This window comes from Alnus glutinosa, chromosome 1 (assembly GCF_958979055.1).
Source record: "Alnus glutinosa chromosome 1, dhAlnGlut1.1, whole genome shotgun sequence".
Classification (NCBI taxonomy): Eukaryota; Viridiplantae; Streptophyta; class Magnoliopsida; order Fagales; family Betulaceae; genus Alnus; species Alnus glutinosa.
In genome coordinates this window covers 39,883,296-39,898,646 of record NC_084886.1, presented here as the reverse complement: position 1 = coordinate 39,898,646, position 15,351 = coordinate 39,883,296, and the positions used below count along the sequence as shown (strand labels likewise).

The window sequence follows — 15,351 nt, the reverse complement described above, 5'->3', positions numbered from 1 at the left end:
CGTTTGTCATTCATGAGCCTTAAAAGAAAATCTATAATGCTAACATTTTTTGACCATTTATATAAATTGAGTTCCCAATGCATTTGAGAACAATCTTCTTCTTTGGCTAAAACCTCTAACATATTTTTCTAGTGTGCATTCATATATTCCAACGTGAATTTGGTTTTAAGCCATAAAGCTATTGTTATATTATTAGCTTTTCTACAAGAAAAATTATTCTTAAGTCCCCCATCTACTTTGATCAAATGGTTATTCTATTTGATCATCATTTTTGAAAGTGTGTCCTTAACGAAGATAGACGCTATAGTCTAATCCTAGGAGGTTGCGTGTCAAGAGATCCGATCACACCGAGTTATACACTCCGGGAAGCACGAATCAACCTTTAAGGACAACGCTCTTGCGTGATTCTATAGCATTGTGAGATCTTTCCTTAATTTAATTTTAATCTTTTGTACAGTATTTATTTTATTATTATTATTATTTCGGATCAATATGATCTAGTATCAACAATAATTTTTCAATCAATTATTTGTTTAACAATTATTTATTTAATTGTTAATTTTCATATTGATATTATTTTTTTCAACAAGAATTTTGTGAACCATCCAAAATTATTTCCAACAATCTTTTTCCTTCTATTCCGAAGTTGCCGGCTTGCTCTATTAATATATATAGACCGAATTGGCCAAGTCGATCTTGTAATAAGTGGTAGTCGGTCAAGTGCTTCATAGTGAAGTAAAATTTCAAAACTTAATTAAGAATTAAATTTCATCGAGAAGTAAAACATGGAGAGTGACAAAATATGTGGCTAAGAAAACAATGGGGCCTACGCTTGAGAAATACAAGTCATAACACGACACAAAGAAAGAACTAATGGACATTAGTTTCGGGAAGGCTAGCTCCGATATCATGTGAGAGTAGTACTATTCAGCGTGGAAAATAATTCTTCCTCTCTATATATCAATCTTTGAGAGGTTTGTATTAATTGTACATATATAATCATGTTTACAACAGATGAAAGAGTTAAATTACATGCAACTGAAAAGTTGAAAAATAGAGTTCCAAAGAATTATATACGTACGTACCACTTCTGTAGATTGACTGAATGAATATTAAATAATCTTCTGTGATAGATTGATTTCTTCCTTGAATGGAAGTCTTGGTGTGTTGTGGTACTGGTAGCTCGTGATCCATATCCATATCCTTAACAATATATATATATAAATCCTGCTGTTGAATGGATACAAAATTTTATATAGCCGGACGTCATATATATATCCATTTCATCTGAAAAGTCTTGTAGTTCACAATGAAATATTGATCTTTAGCATTAGAACAATATCAAGAAAACAAAAAGAAAAGCCCAAGTGTGGTCGCCCATTTGGCACGTGGCTGCATTTTTTGAATGAAAGTCAATTGTCAATTCTAAGAAAATTAGAAAATGGTGCACACTAGCTAGCTAATTAAGCTTTTTAACAAAAATAGGTATCCAATTGCTTTAAACGCCAAAGGCATCGATTGGTTTTGCATCGATCTTAATTAACACATAGAAATCAATCGACCACTTGACGGTGGGGGTTGTGTTTATCGATTGGAGCTTTATTAATCGATCTCTTTTGCATGTATTTGTTTACGTACAGCTTTGTGGTTTTGTTATTGAGGAGCTCATTCCGTTTCGTTTGTATGTTTATTTTTTGTAACTTTTTTCGTATGTCCCATTATCGAATTATTAAAATAAAATAAAAAACATAGAAATCAATTACGAAAGGGCTGTTTCACTTTAATTATTAAGAGGTAAGCCCAGATCAGGGCTCGTAGTTTTCTAATATTCAAGTAATTAATGGACAAGTGGTTACGGCCCCTCATGATGATCCTTAATTTTGTTTTTTCTATTAACATTTTCATGAACTGTTTGGTTTAGTAGTCAAAGAAATAATCAAGGTTAGCACGTCAATTGGAATCAATTGGCCGGGTTAATTACTTTTATAAACAATTTTCTGACGGTGCTTTCTTTGACTAAATTACAAATCCTCCTTTACGAAACCTATTATTTATTTTTCATAGTGGGACATAGAAAACAAATATTTCAAACTAATTAAAATTCTTTGAACTACGAGCGAGGGACGCATTCACACAAGGTAACCTTGAGGTTTGAGCCTGCAGATCAGCTTATAAATACCACTCTCTAGTAGTACTCATATATATCTCCCAAGCTGAAAAACTCTCTTCTTATTATCAATATTCTCTCTCATTTCAATTCCAAACTCTTAGCTCATCATGGGTGTTTTTACTTATGAAGCCGAGACAACCTCAGTTATCCCTCCGGCTAAGCTGTTCAAGGCCTTTGTCCTAGATGGTGACAACCTCATCCCAAAGGTTGCACCACAGGCCATTAAGAGCATTGAAATCACTGAAGGAAATGGAGGGCCCGGAACCATTAAGAAGATCAACTTCGATGAAGGTTAATTTCTACCATATATAATCTCTATAGCATTTTAGAACTACTTGACTCACTTTTGAGAGATTTGGGTTATACTATAAAAAGAAGTAATATTATCTTGTTCAATATTTTGCAGGCAGCCAATTCAAATACGTGAAGCACAAGGTTGAGGAAATTGACCACGCAAACTTTACATATAGCTACAGTGTGATTGAAGGTGATGCTTTGTCGGACATACTGGAGAAAATCAATTACGAGATCAAGATAGTAGCATCCCCTGATGGGGGATCTATCTTGAAGAGCATTAGCAAGTATCACACCAAAGGAGACCATGAGATAAAGGAAGAGCAAATTAAGGCTGGCAAAGAAAAGTCCTCGGGACTTTTCAAAGCTGTTGAGGGCTACCTCTTGGCACACCCTGATGAGTACTAGGGCTTGTCTGGTTATATTTGCTTGTTTAATTTCCGTCATCACAAGTTAAGGTTGTGACTCTATCAAGTTGTTTTGTGTGTAGCCATATAGTTTTGGCTTGCTAATAAAGGAGTTTGCGGTTCATGTGATCGATTGTATGGTACGGTTCTTTGTAATGTTCTACTTTGAAAGAGAAAAGTGAATGTTGTAACAATTCCAATACATGTATACATATATGTATAATGAAATCATCTTATTTGTTGTTTCAATTTTTTGGAGGCCAGGGTCTGCCCAGCGATGGGTCATGTGTAAAATAGAACAATATATATATATATCAGTACCGGTCCGTCACGGTGGGGAGAATCCGATGCTTAAGTAGTTAACACGATGTTTAGATAATATTTTTTAAAACAAAGTAGAGTTTTTGGAAGATTTAAAGTCGATCTCCTTTACCTGATACTATAATTCATTTTGTATTATTTTATAAAACTGATCTCCCAATAGATGTTTTACATTTCATGTAGTGAGAGAGAGAGAATCTGAGCTGGAGTGCAGTGAGTGGTAATCCCCCATGCATGTTACTCTAATCTCTCTGAGTGGGTTGCTTGAATGGGACCCATGGTTGATTTTATCCCCAACGATATTACTTTAAAATGGTCTTGCAATATCAGCTTCTGTTGGGCAAAGTACTCTTATATGAATTTTCCATATGTCACTTTTTCCAAAATAAACTAGATTAAATTCTTAGAACAAAAAGAAAATTGTTTCATTATGAATCTTCATTCAACTTCATTTGGATGATTTACCATCCTAAGTCCAAGGAATAAATGCATTTTTAGTCCTTGTGATTTGGGGTTTTGACAAATTAAATAGCTCATTAAATTTAAAAAGTTATTAATCACACCCTGTGGTGGTAAGCAAAAAAATTAAAAAATTAATCCATACGATTAGAAAAGTTGGCAGAATCTGTTAATGTGCCACATCAACACGAATCAAGCAGAACAAAGGGGGTGGCCAAACCACTCTATGGCCATTGCGGGTGATTCGGCCACCCCTTCAATTTTTTATTTTTTATTTTATTTCAAAAATTTACCATTTGGGGGTGGCCAATCCTATAACACCGATATCTCACATTTGAAAGATAAGAAGTAGCCCACATAGAATTTGTGGTTTTGAAGAAATGCTTATAGGTGCTAAATCTCACATTGCCTAATTATTAGATAAAATTGAGTTTTATAAGAGATTTTAAGAAAGCTTCAAATTGACTAATCATTTTAGGATGATAGCGCAGATGTGACTAGCGTTTTTCCTTGGGTCGTTACAAAACTATCCCAACTGAACCACCTACAAGGCCATTAGGTTGTTCAGCCACCCTCATTTAGCATATTAACTGATTCTGTCAATTTTTTGAACGATAATGATTAACTCATTCTTTTTTCATACCTCAAAGAGTGATTAATCAATTTTTAAAATTCCAAAAACTATTTTATCCTTAATTCCAAATTTATCTATAATTAGCATGTGAAACTTATCGATGTAATTGATTATCATGTCAATAAATCATGATTGGCAGCCTTCGGGTCACTAAAAGCATCTCTAGCAATAATAATTAACCAAAGTAGCTATAAAAAAAGTATAATTCTCTATTTTAGCTATTGTTTTTTCTATATTCTCTCAAATTGATTCTCTATTTTAATCTCTACTTGCATTTAAATATTATTTTGTGCAAAGAAAAGTGTGAAGAAATAGGGAGAGAGAGAGAAAGTGAAAGAAGAAAAGGGAAAGAGAAAATAATAAAAAAAACTTTTTGTAGTGTGAATAATGAATAGGCAGAAGTGTCTATTCACTATTCACATTAGAAGGAAAAAATATATTTTGTCTACTCTGTTGAAGACAAAAAGTGGCCCATAATTATTAAATTTGATTGTTACACACTATTTACCTATTCTGTTGGAGATGATCTAAGATCTCAAGACTTGCAAGGTCAAATCACTGTAGTTTAATAATTGAAAGCAATATAAGTTACTTATCGGACCACTTTCACGATAACTTAATAAAAATAAATTAAATGTCGATCAATTAATTGTCTGTGGAAATCATTAACAAATAATAATATAATAAACCATTGACTTTGATCTTAGTTTCAAATTAAGATGTCATCAATGCATGTTCATCCTATAATTTTAAAATTATTATAGTTTGGTCCTTAATTAATTTATTTAGTGTTTGTTGATTAAAAGTAAGGAAAATATATGTAAGCCGCTCTTAAATCAGTATTTATTCCAAAAGTTTAATCCAATAACTCTCATTTAATAAATAAGGATTTGGTTTAAGTACTGTAAAAAATATGTGTATTGTAGTTTTATCAATTGTCTAGATTTAATTCTAAATTTTTAATAAGAAAGAGAGAGAAAATAAAATTAAATATGAACAATCGAGTGAAACTACAGCACACATGTTAGAAGTTTTTTAGAGCACCTAAGTCAAATCTAAAAAATGAGAACCAACACGTAGAATATTTAATTTAAATTGAAGGTGAACGACCGAGACAATATTTAAAACACCACTTAAAAGTCTATGTTGATAGGATATGATTAATTTAATTAGTTAATTAATATATATTTTAACACAATTGAGACCTATCTAAGTATTAAACACCCTTTCGTATATATATATATATATATATGAATCTTATGACACACACATTTCGTTTCGTGCTTTATATTTTTTGTGCTTACATAGATCGAGTTACAGTTACAGAGAGCCCCTGTTGTAATAATTTCGAAATTGCAAGTGAACATTGATATAATTGAAACTCCAGGGTTCAATTTAAAATTAATGTCAGTGTTTAGGATGTATTACGTAATTACTCCAAAACTTTATCGCAAACTATATATTGATCATTGGAGAGGTCTCACTCAAGTTATCTGATAATATTAAAATCCATATATTGACTTTTTTCTTTTTAGATAAATCCAGATATTGATTGAATGTATATAGGCGGAAAGGTGTTTTCACATAACCTGTACGTCTAGATGCATTGAACCAATATTGTCATACGTAACGGCCGGCCTGTCTAGATGCATTGAACCAATATTGTCTATTTGAAAACAATTAAGCCATTATCAGCCGTCAGCACCATCTTGAATCTGCATTTGTTATATTTGTGCTAGCATTTTAAAAGGGCTAATCATTTTAGAATTTTTTTTATAATTTTTTATAAATTTCAGTTTCGCATAATAATTAACTAATTAGCAATGTGAAACTTAACACTCATGACTATCTTTATAAACTATCTACTCTATGTGAGCTACTCATCTTTTCAATATAGGATAAGGGTGTTATAAACTCCTGACATCCTCGTCAAGGCCATGTCAAGTCGTGCTCTAGTACCGCAAGACCTGGTGTTACTAGGTAATGCTGATACCATTTGTAATGAGTCAAGAAAAAGTGTTAGGTACATTTGCTCTATCACTCTAAAATGACTAATTAATTTAGAGTTTCTCTAAAATTTCTTGTAAAGACAAATTTCACCTAAAAACTAGGCAATATGAAGCTTAACATTCATTACTATCTTTATAAACCACACTCTGTGTGAGCTATTCATCTTCTCAATATGGGACTTTAGTGTTACATAATGTGAGAATCCTAATTAACTCTTGAATTTATTTTTTATTTTTTATTTTTAAACAATAACTGATTCAAGAGTTGGTTAAAATTGGCACGTCAATTTTGTGGAATAATCGTGAGATAAAAATGCATTATATATAGCATTACTCTAATTTAACTCTGTAATGACCTACTCCCAATGACACGATATTGTTCGCTTTTGGATCCCTCGAACCAGACTTCTCAGGAGGTCACTCATCCCGATCTCGCAGAAGCACACTTAACTGCGAAGTTCTGATAGGTTCATGGCCATCACGGCTTTAAAACGCGTTGTATCAAGGAGGGTGTGTTTATACATATAAGCAAATCTCAATTCCCAGGCGATATGGGACGTCACAATCACTCCCCCTTGGGACTCAGCGTCCCCGCTAGTAACCCTCATATGATCACCCCATTCGTGGCGTCCCAGTGAGTGCCCGCTAGTAACCTTCATAGGCTTGTGCATGCTCCCTCCCATTTCAGACTAGGCAATGACTTTGATACCATTTGTAACGACCCACTCCCAACGACACAATATTGTCTGCTTTTGGCTCCCCCACACCAGATTTTCTAGGAGGTCACCCATCCCGGTACTATCTCACAGAAGCACGCTTAACTGCGGAGTTTTGATAGGTTTATGGCCATCACGGCTTTAAAACGCGTTGTGTCAAAGAAGGTGCGTTTATATATAAGCACATCCCCATTTCAGGCGATATGGGACGTCACAAACTCTTAGATTGAACTTAAATACATATGAAAAATAAGAGCTTAAGACTCCAACAACACCTGTAAGGGGGATTTAATATGTGTATAACAATATAATGTAGAATTTAAAAATTAAACACTGCACAAATAATCACCAAATATTACGAAAGCAATAAATCAACAACATAAGTAATTTGATGACAAAGTTGAAATCTTTTGAAGAACTCCTCAATAGTAAAACTACTCAAAGGCAGCTAAGCCCAAAAAATTAATCATTATAAAAGAATAAGAAATTATAAGATGTTCATACTTACAAAATATTTGTAATTGACACACTATTGTACTAGACAAGCAATCCGGCCACTTGCCTGCTACCGCAGTAATTCTCTCAGAACCTCTGGACAATTCTTCTACTTGATCTACTATATCGAAATTTCAATAGTCTTTAGTTGTTGCGGATGAAGGGTTGTGGTTTACAACAAATTAAAACTTTAAAAGATATGCACTTGAAAACATGAAAACCTAAACTTTTTATTTTAGCATATGAATGAAAATACTTTTTTTTTTTTCTCTAGAAATATTGCCTCCAATCCTTACAAAATTCATGCTCCAAAAGTACTTAAATAGACTTGAGAAAGTAGCCCTAAAATCATAAAGTCGGTTCACAATACGTGCAGATTTTACGTCCTCTATTCACGAACCGTTTTGACCCAGTAAAAATTGGAATTGGACAATTTGCATGAGCTACAAAGTTGTATAATTTTGAGTCAACTTTCTAACTCTATTAAGTTTTCTTCAATCAAAGCTCGGAATCAAAAGTTATGATCATTTTAGTCCAACTAGGTCAATGTTGACAACATACAAAAACTTAAATAATTATGTCTGGGCTCAAATTTTTCACCAACTTAATTAACACTAGACTTAAAACTTACACTAAAACATGTTTTAACACTAAATTTGTTAACACGAAAATCCTAACAACATAATTTATTGTTAATTGCTTATAATCATGATAAAGATTAGTCTTGGACTCTTGGCTTATGATGTGGATATAAACCACCGAAGGCCCAGTTCTAGAGCAGCCCACTAGATGGAAACTAATCAAGCAGTTATAAGCCCATCACGGGACAAGTATTTATGGACCATTTCTAAGGAGACTCATTAAAAGGGGTCACTACCCTCCAAAATCGGGTACACACATTCTCCATACGCCCTATACCTCTCTCCCAAAACTCCTTTTCCTTCACGTTTTTCTCAAGAACAATCTACGGACTTAAGCATCGGAGGCTCCTTAATCTACGGACTCACCCATAGCAGATCTACACATATCTGTGCCGATCCATAGAAGATATACATTCTTTGGTGGCAGATCTCCATTCACCCGCACCAAATCCGTATTCACATTCGTCGATCGGATCTACGAGATACGTCAACCTTTCTCTCTTCGATCTTCTCAGTACATATGTGTTTGCAAACTTGTAGACTTTTAACAGAACCAATTTTCCTCTATCTGACGTTTGATGTCAAAACTGGACGGTAGCATACTCTACGGATATGATTGCTTTTCATTATGAGGTTTGGTGCTGGACAGCCTCGCGAAGACCGACTACTCAAACCTTCAAACGCTTGCAAAGATTGCAAAGTATACATCGGCCCGTTTGAAATCCCATTTTTCCTCCCCTCCCTTTCTTTTCACTTCTCCTAAAAAACATCAATTTCAAAATATTCTTAATTCTTTTTACTTTTTATATACATCAACACTTTTTTATTATTTTTTAAATAAAAAACTTACTACAATACAATTTATTTTCACTTTTCTATATAAATTATTTCAACTTTACATCACATCAATCTTATTTTTCAATCATTAAAAAAAAATTCTAAAGAAAAGGAGAGAGGGAAAGGGGTTTTCAAACGAGGCCGATCGTTGTACCAAGCCGATAGGACGTTGCTTTTAGTTAAAATAAATAAATAAAACGCTGGCCGGCCATGGACATCTTCAATAAATGCTTCGTGTTATATTTAACTATTGAGATATGTTAGCTCACAATAATTTTGTACAACAATTACATAATAATGGTCATGTGTCTAAAGCTGTCGACTATAATAAAAATCCAATCAATGAATTATCCACGTACTATTTAATTTGTTATAGAATATATGCGTGATTTGTAGTTAATTAGGGCGCTTGACTCCACGTAGGTAGTGATGCAAAACGTGAATTAATTCTACTATTTATGAATACAATTAATATTGGACAACTAGTTTAACAGATATTATTTGTAAATTATAATACAAAAATAGTTCTAAAGCATGCACCCATCAAATATTGATTACGAAACGATTTTTATTAATAAAACAGGTACAATATTATTTCAATCGACAGGGAACATCAAAGGCAAAGTGAATATATCCAAACGCACAGCAAACACTTATTAGAAGGCCTCGAGGCAGTTTTTAGAAGACAGAAATACACATGCATGCATGAAAGCCACACCTCTAACTTAATTTATATAGTTAAAGGAGGGGTTATTATACATGCAATAATGAATTAAGCAGCTAGCTCGCTTTAGTTGTAAGCATCAGGATTTGCCAAGAGGTAGCCTTCAACTGCCTTGAAAACCCCCGCGGTCTTTTCTTCTTCAGCCTTGATTTGCTCTTCCTTGATCTCAGTGTTATCTTTGGTATAATACTTGCTGCTGATCTTGTAGATGGTTCCTCCATCAGGGGAAGCCACCAACTTGGTCTCGTAAGAGACTTTCTCGAGTGTCTCCGACAAAGGACCGCCTTCAACCACGCTGTAATTGTATGTGAAGTTTTCCTTGTCTAGCCCATCAGTCTTGTGCTTCAAAAATTTTAAGTGACCGCCTGCTAAAATAGACAATTAATACTCGTTAGTATATGCAAATTAAGCATTTAATTAGGAATTAGAATAAGTAAATATATAGTACTATATATATATATATACACACACTAGCCTTCATGAAACGTAATCTTTTTGATGGTTCCAGGCCCTCCATTGCCTTCAAGGATTTCCACGTTCACGTCCTTAATACCGTGCTTGAAAATCTTTGGGAAAAGGTGGTCCGAATCAAGGACGAAGGCCTTGAAAAACCTAGATGAAGGGACGGGGGAGGTGACCTCATTCTCATAAGTGAAAACACCCATGATGATAACAAGCTAGGAGTACTATGAAGATGATCAAAAGGAAGAAGAATGAGAAACTAGAGGAAGGAGGTTTTGCGTTGCGGAGATGTGAGAACGTACTGTATACTGGGGTGCTATATATAGAGTGCCGGCCATTGAGGTTTTCCTTTTTTTCTTTTTTCTTCTTCCGAGCTTATGTAATTGATTTGAGGTGACCTTTCCGACGGTCCGACGTGATGGTTGGGTTTTATATGTCATAAATGCATAATGGTGTACTTTGTCAATGAAAGCACATTCGAACATGCTCGATCATTTAGTTATAATTAATTAGCAGATGAGAATCGTGAGAATCGCGAGCTTAAAAAAAACAAACAAAAGTGAGTTTCAAATTTTGCAAATACAATACATGCTCATTTAGTTATAATTAACTGATGAACGAATAATTACAATTTGATCATAATATTGATGGTTTCACTAGCTAGAAAATAACATGTTACATGAAGCATCCCAAATTGGTCGAAGATTGTTTTAGTTAGTAACATAAAGTGACGGTGTTTTATTTTTTTAATTTTAATTTTTATACTTTTTGGTCTCTAGTTGGTTGTGCGGGATGCCAAAATGGAGAAGAAATTAAATTAAAAACCTCAGAAACACTACCGAATCAAATTATATATATATATATATATATATAGCATAAGTTGACCCAGGTTTAGGAATAAGATATCAATTATCCTTTCCTTTTTTTAAAAAAAAAAACACATTGGTTCTATGAGCAAAAGCTAATCTTTATAACTAAAAGCAATCATCCTCTATATATTTATGTATTCACTTAAATATTAATTAGAAGAATAAACACAAGAAATTTGTTTCCTAGATATTCTATATAAGACACTGAAGCAAAATAGTGGTCGGACTGACTCAATATTACATGATTAATTAATTTACCTTTTAATTTCTATCGGCTTAAACTTTTAGGACAAGTGGTAATTTAACATGGTATCAGAGCCAAATGTATATAGTTCATTTTGAGCTCACACGTGAAAAGAAGTGTTAAAGTATTAATTGAATGATTAAATTTATATCTTCCTATTAACTTAAGCTTTTGGGACAAGTGAATGATTGGGACAAGGTTCGAACTTAGGACCTTTGGATTTGATACTATATTAAATCACTACTTGTCTTAAAAGCTTAAGCTGATAGAAAGAAGTAAATTTAATTATTTAATCATTTAATCAATATTTTAACAGTGAAAATGAGAGAGGGAAGAAGCTTCGAGAAACACAGTGGTGGCAACAAAGCAGGCTATGATTGTGACTAAAATGGTGCTGGCTTGTCATGGCTGACAAAGAAAACAAACAACGAGATGAGGCACAATCACTATATGACCGGGGGGCTTGCGATCCCTATGTTGTTCGGCGTATTGAATATAAAATAAATGATTAAATTGATATCTTCCTATCAGTTTAAGTTTTTGAAACTAATGATGATTTAACATGGTATCAAAATTAAAGGTCATGAGTTCAAACCTTGATTCCGTCATTTACCTTTCATTTCAATTAAATATTTTACGTGTTAGAATATAAAATAAATTATTAAATTCATTTCATCCTATTAGATTAATAATCGTTTGAGACAAATTATGATTTAACACGGTACACAAAGCCGATATTTTTTACTATGGTGGATGAAATTGTGGGTGGTTTGGGCTGTGGAAGAATGACGTCTTGTGTGGTTTTTGCTTTTGTTTTTTTTTTTTTTTTTGGAATCAAAGAATGGTCATGAAATGCAATAGACATATTGAACGACCTCACAATCCTTCCTATTGATCGATCACAATAGAGTCTCACTGGTGCAGGTAATTTGTTATGCGGAAAGAAAGTTTAGATCGATCTCGATCGGGATTAATCGTTGATAGAAAACAATCGTAGGTCTGCTTAGAACCCTGATCTATTGTAAGCTTTTCAAGGTGATCGAGAGAGCTGACAAATTAAAGTAATGTCGATCTATGGAGTCCTTGAGTCGCTAGCTAGCTTATTTTGTTTTGGAAAGGTTTCTCCCTTTCTCTTGAATTCTTTGCATTTCTCTTCGTGCCAAGCAAAATTATTTCTTATCCAAATATGCCAGATAATTAGACACCAAGAATGTAAAGCTAGTTAAATTGCTTATCCAAAAAAAAAAAAAAAAAACTAAAGGGGGAGTAATGAAATTGAATTTTAGAGTAGGTTTGTGGACTTTTTGGTAACATTTTGTTTTATCGTAGTGACTACAAATTCAATGCAGGATCTTAATTTTATCTAAAAGAGGTGTAAAGTAAGAATATTTATGCGGTCGAAACGGGACATAACTTTTCATGACATGTCAAAAAAAAAAAAAATATAGGTCTACGCCAAGTTTCTAACATCTATATATAGGTAGAGGGAAATAACTATTCAAACTTAATTACTATTTTTTTTTATTTTTTTCGGTGCTCATGATTCTCAATTGTCATCAATTATGTTCTCTTTACGCAAGTAAATATGACTAGCTAGATAATTAGACACCATTCGGAATCCATGTTCGAATGTGCTTTCTTTGACTAAGTACGCTATTATATATTTATTTATGACATATAAAAACCCATCCATCACGTCGTATTGTCGGAGATCGCGCGAGACCCACTAATACAATAAGAAATCACCTACCTCTTCCATCCACGCACGCAAACTTCTCAATAAAAACAAAAAACAAAGGAAAACCTCAATGGCCGGCACTCTATAAATAGCACCCCAGTATACAGTACGTTCTCACATCTCTGCAACGCAAAGCCTCCTTCCTCTAGTTTCTCATTCTTCTTCCTTTTGATCATCTTCATACTCCTAGCTAGTTATCATCATGGGTGTTTTCACTTATGAGAATCAGGTCACCTCCCCCGTCCCTCCATCTAGGTTTTTCAAGGCCTTCGTCCTTGATTCCGACCACCTTCTCCCAAAGATTTTAAAGCACGGTATTAAGGAAGTGAACGTGGAAATCCTTGAAGGCAATGGAGGGCCTGGAACCATCAAAAAGATTACGTTTCATGAAGGCTAGTATATGTATATATATATATATATATATATATATATATATATATATATATATATATATATATATATATATATATATATATATTAACTTATTCTAATTCATAATCAAATGCTTAATTTGCATATACTAACAAGTATTAATTGTCTATTTTAGCAGGCAGCCACTTAAAATTTTTGAAGCACAGGACCGATGGGCTAGACAAGGAAAACTTCACATACAATTACAGCGTGGTTGAAGGCGGTCCTTTGTCGGAGACACTCGAGAAAGTCTCTTACGAGACCAAGTTGGTGGCTTCCCCTGATGGAGGAACCATCTACAAGATCAGCAGCAAGTATTATACCAAAGATAACACTGAGATCAAGGAAGAGCAAATCAAGGCTGAAGAAGAAAAGACCGCGGGGGTTTTCAAGGCAGTTGAAGGCTACCTCTTGGCAAATCCTGATGCTTACAACTAAAGCGAGCTAGCTGCTTAATTCATTATTGCATGTTTATCCCCTCCTTTAACTATATATATATAGTTAGAGGTGTGGCTTTCATGCATGCATGTGTATTTCTGTCTTCTAAAAACTGCCTCGAGGCCTTCTAATAAGTGTTTGCTGTGCGTTTGGATATATTCACTTTGCCTTTGATGTTCCCTGTCGATTGAAATAATATTGTACCTGTTTTATTAATAAAAATCGTTTCGTAATCAATATTTGATGGGTGCATGCTTTAGAACTATTTTTGTATTATAATTTACAAATAATATCTGTTAAACTAGTTGGCCAGTATTTTATTCATAAATAGTAGATCGAATTCACGTTTTGCATCACTACATACGTATAGACTACGTACGTGGAGTGAAGAGCCCTAATTAACGTCAAATCACGCATATATATATATATACTATAACAAATTAAATAGTGGATAATTCATTGATTGGATTTTTATTATAGTTGACAGCTTTAAAACTAACTTGTTTTAAAACTGAAACTTAAAGCTGCTTAATTGGAAGATAAAGTCTAACTTCTAGAAATTTGACCAGGTTTTCTTCCTCCTTATTGGGAAGGCCTATTTCACAATAAGCAATCATAAATATTTAAAGCAAGCCAGCCATGCATATCCTTTGTCACTCAAATTTCAAAACATATAGAATATTGAGAGTTGGTAAATTGGGTGATTTGAGCCTGCGGGACCGTCCAAATTGGCTTTATATACATTTCTATCTAAAATAGCTAATTAAAAGCTATTTTTTCTATTATAGTTATTCGCTTTTTAAATACACTCCACATCTGTTTATTCATTTTTTTCTCTATGCCACTTAAATATTTTTTTTTTATTTCTTTTTTTATGTCGTATTTTTTCAACGGTCATTTTTTTAAACAGTAATATTTTTCAATAGTCATATATATTTTCCAATAATCGTATTTGCCAACGATAGAAATCAATGAAAGAAGAAACATCTCTTGATCATAATTAGAATAGTTTAGTGGGCATACTTTCGTGATGTAGTAATCTAACATGCATATACAAAAAGAAGAATTAGAGCCCATTATCAACTAATCCAGCATGGCCACATGCTGTGAGAGCTCCATTGAATTAAGCTGAGTACTCTGGCTTGAACCCTTCCTTCTGCATCAAACTGAAAGACTCCAAGCTGCATGGCCATTAACAACAAGGGTAATGCTATATATACATTACAAAAAACTTGGTATTTAGCCACATACAGTTAGCCACGTGTATGAGGGTCATACACGTTACTAACTGCTGGCCATGTGCAGTTGGCCGCGTGGGTCCCGCGTGGTTGATCCGAATGTCACTAAATGTGCGGTTAGCAACGTGTATTCTATACACATGGCTATTTAGCCACGTGTATTTTATACACATAGCTAAATGTATTTTTCTTTTTTCTTTTTCTTTTTTAAAAAAAAAAATGAAAAATTATATATATTTTTTGC

General features: G+C 33.6%; 3 protein-coding genes across 4 annotated transcripts; 2 read left to right on the top strand and 1 right to left on the bottom strand.

Annotated features, from left to right (window-relative positions):
* The first annotated feature begins 2,193 nt into the window (after positions 1 to 2,193).
* Positions 2,194 to 3,120, top strand: LOC133881059 (major pollen allergen Bet v 1-M/N-like). The gene is made up of 2 exons (XM_062320025.1): positions 2,194 to 2,461; positions 2,577 to 3,120. Exons 1-2 carry the CDS (start codon positions 2,278 to 2,280, stop codon positions 2,870 to 2,872), a joined length of 480 nt encoding a protein of 159 aa, XP_062176009.1. The 5' UTR covers positions 2,194 to 2,277; the 3' UTR covers positions 2,873 to 3,120.
* A 6,413-nt stretch (positions 3,121 to 9,533) lies between these two features.
* On the bottom strand, positions 9,534 to 10,465 carry LOC133881052 (major allergen Pru ar 1-like). Its single transcript, XM_062320018.1, has 2 exons — positions 10,183 to 10,465; positions 9,534 to 10,072 (listed from the first exon to the last, which is right to left on the bottom strand). The coding sequence occupies exons 1-2, from the start codon at positions 10,370 to 10,372 to the stop codon at positions 9,774 to 9,776; spliced, it is 489 nt and encodes a 162-aa protein (XP_062176002.1). The 5' UTR covers positions 10,373 to 10,465; the 3' UTR covers positions 9,534 to 9,773.
* Positions 10,466 to 13,119: 2,654 nt separating this feature from the next.
* LOC133881039 (major allergen Pru ar 1-like) lies at positions 13,120 to 14,106 on the top strand. Of its 2 annotated transcripts, none has more exons than XM_062320008.1 (2): positions 13,120 to 13,416; positions 13,575 to 14,106. In XM_062320008.1, exons 1-2 carry the CDS (start codon positions 13,223 to 13,225, stop codon positions 13,867 to 13,869), a joined length of 489 nt encoding a protein of 162 aa, XP_062175992.1. In that variant the 5' UTR covers positions 13,120 to 13,222; the 3' UTR covers positions 13,870 to 14,106. The 2 variants fall into 2 exon arrangements, with proteins under 2 accessions (XP_062175992.1, XP_062175987.1); XM_062320003.1 differs by having other exon boundaries at positions 13,121 to 13,412; positions 13,571 to 14,106.
* Positions 14,107 to 15,351: the final 1,245 nt, after the last annotated feature.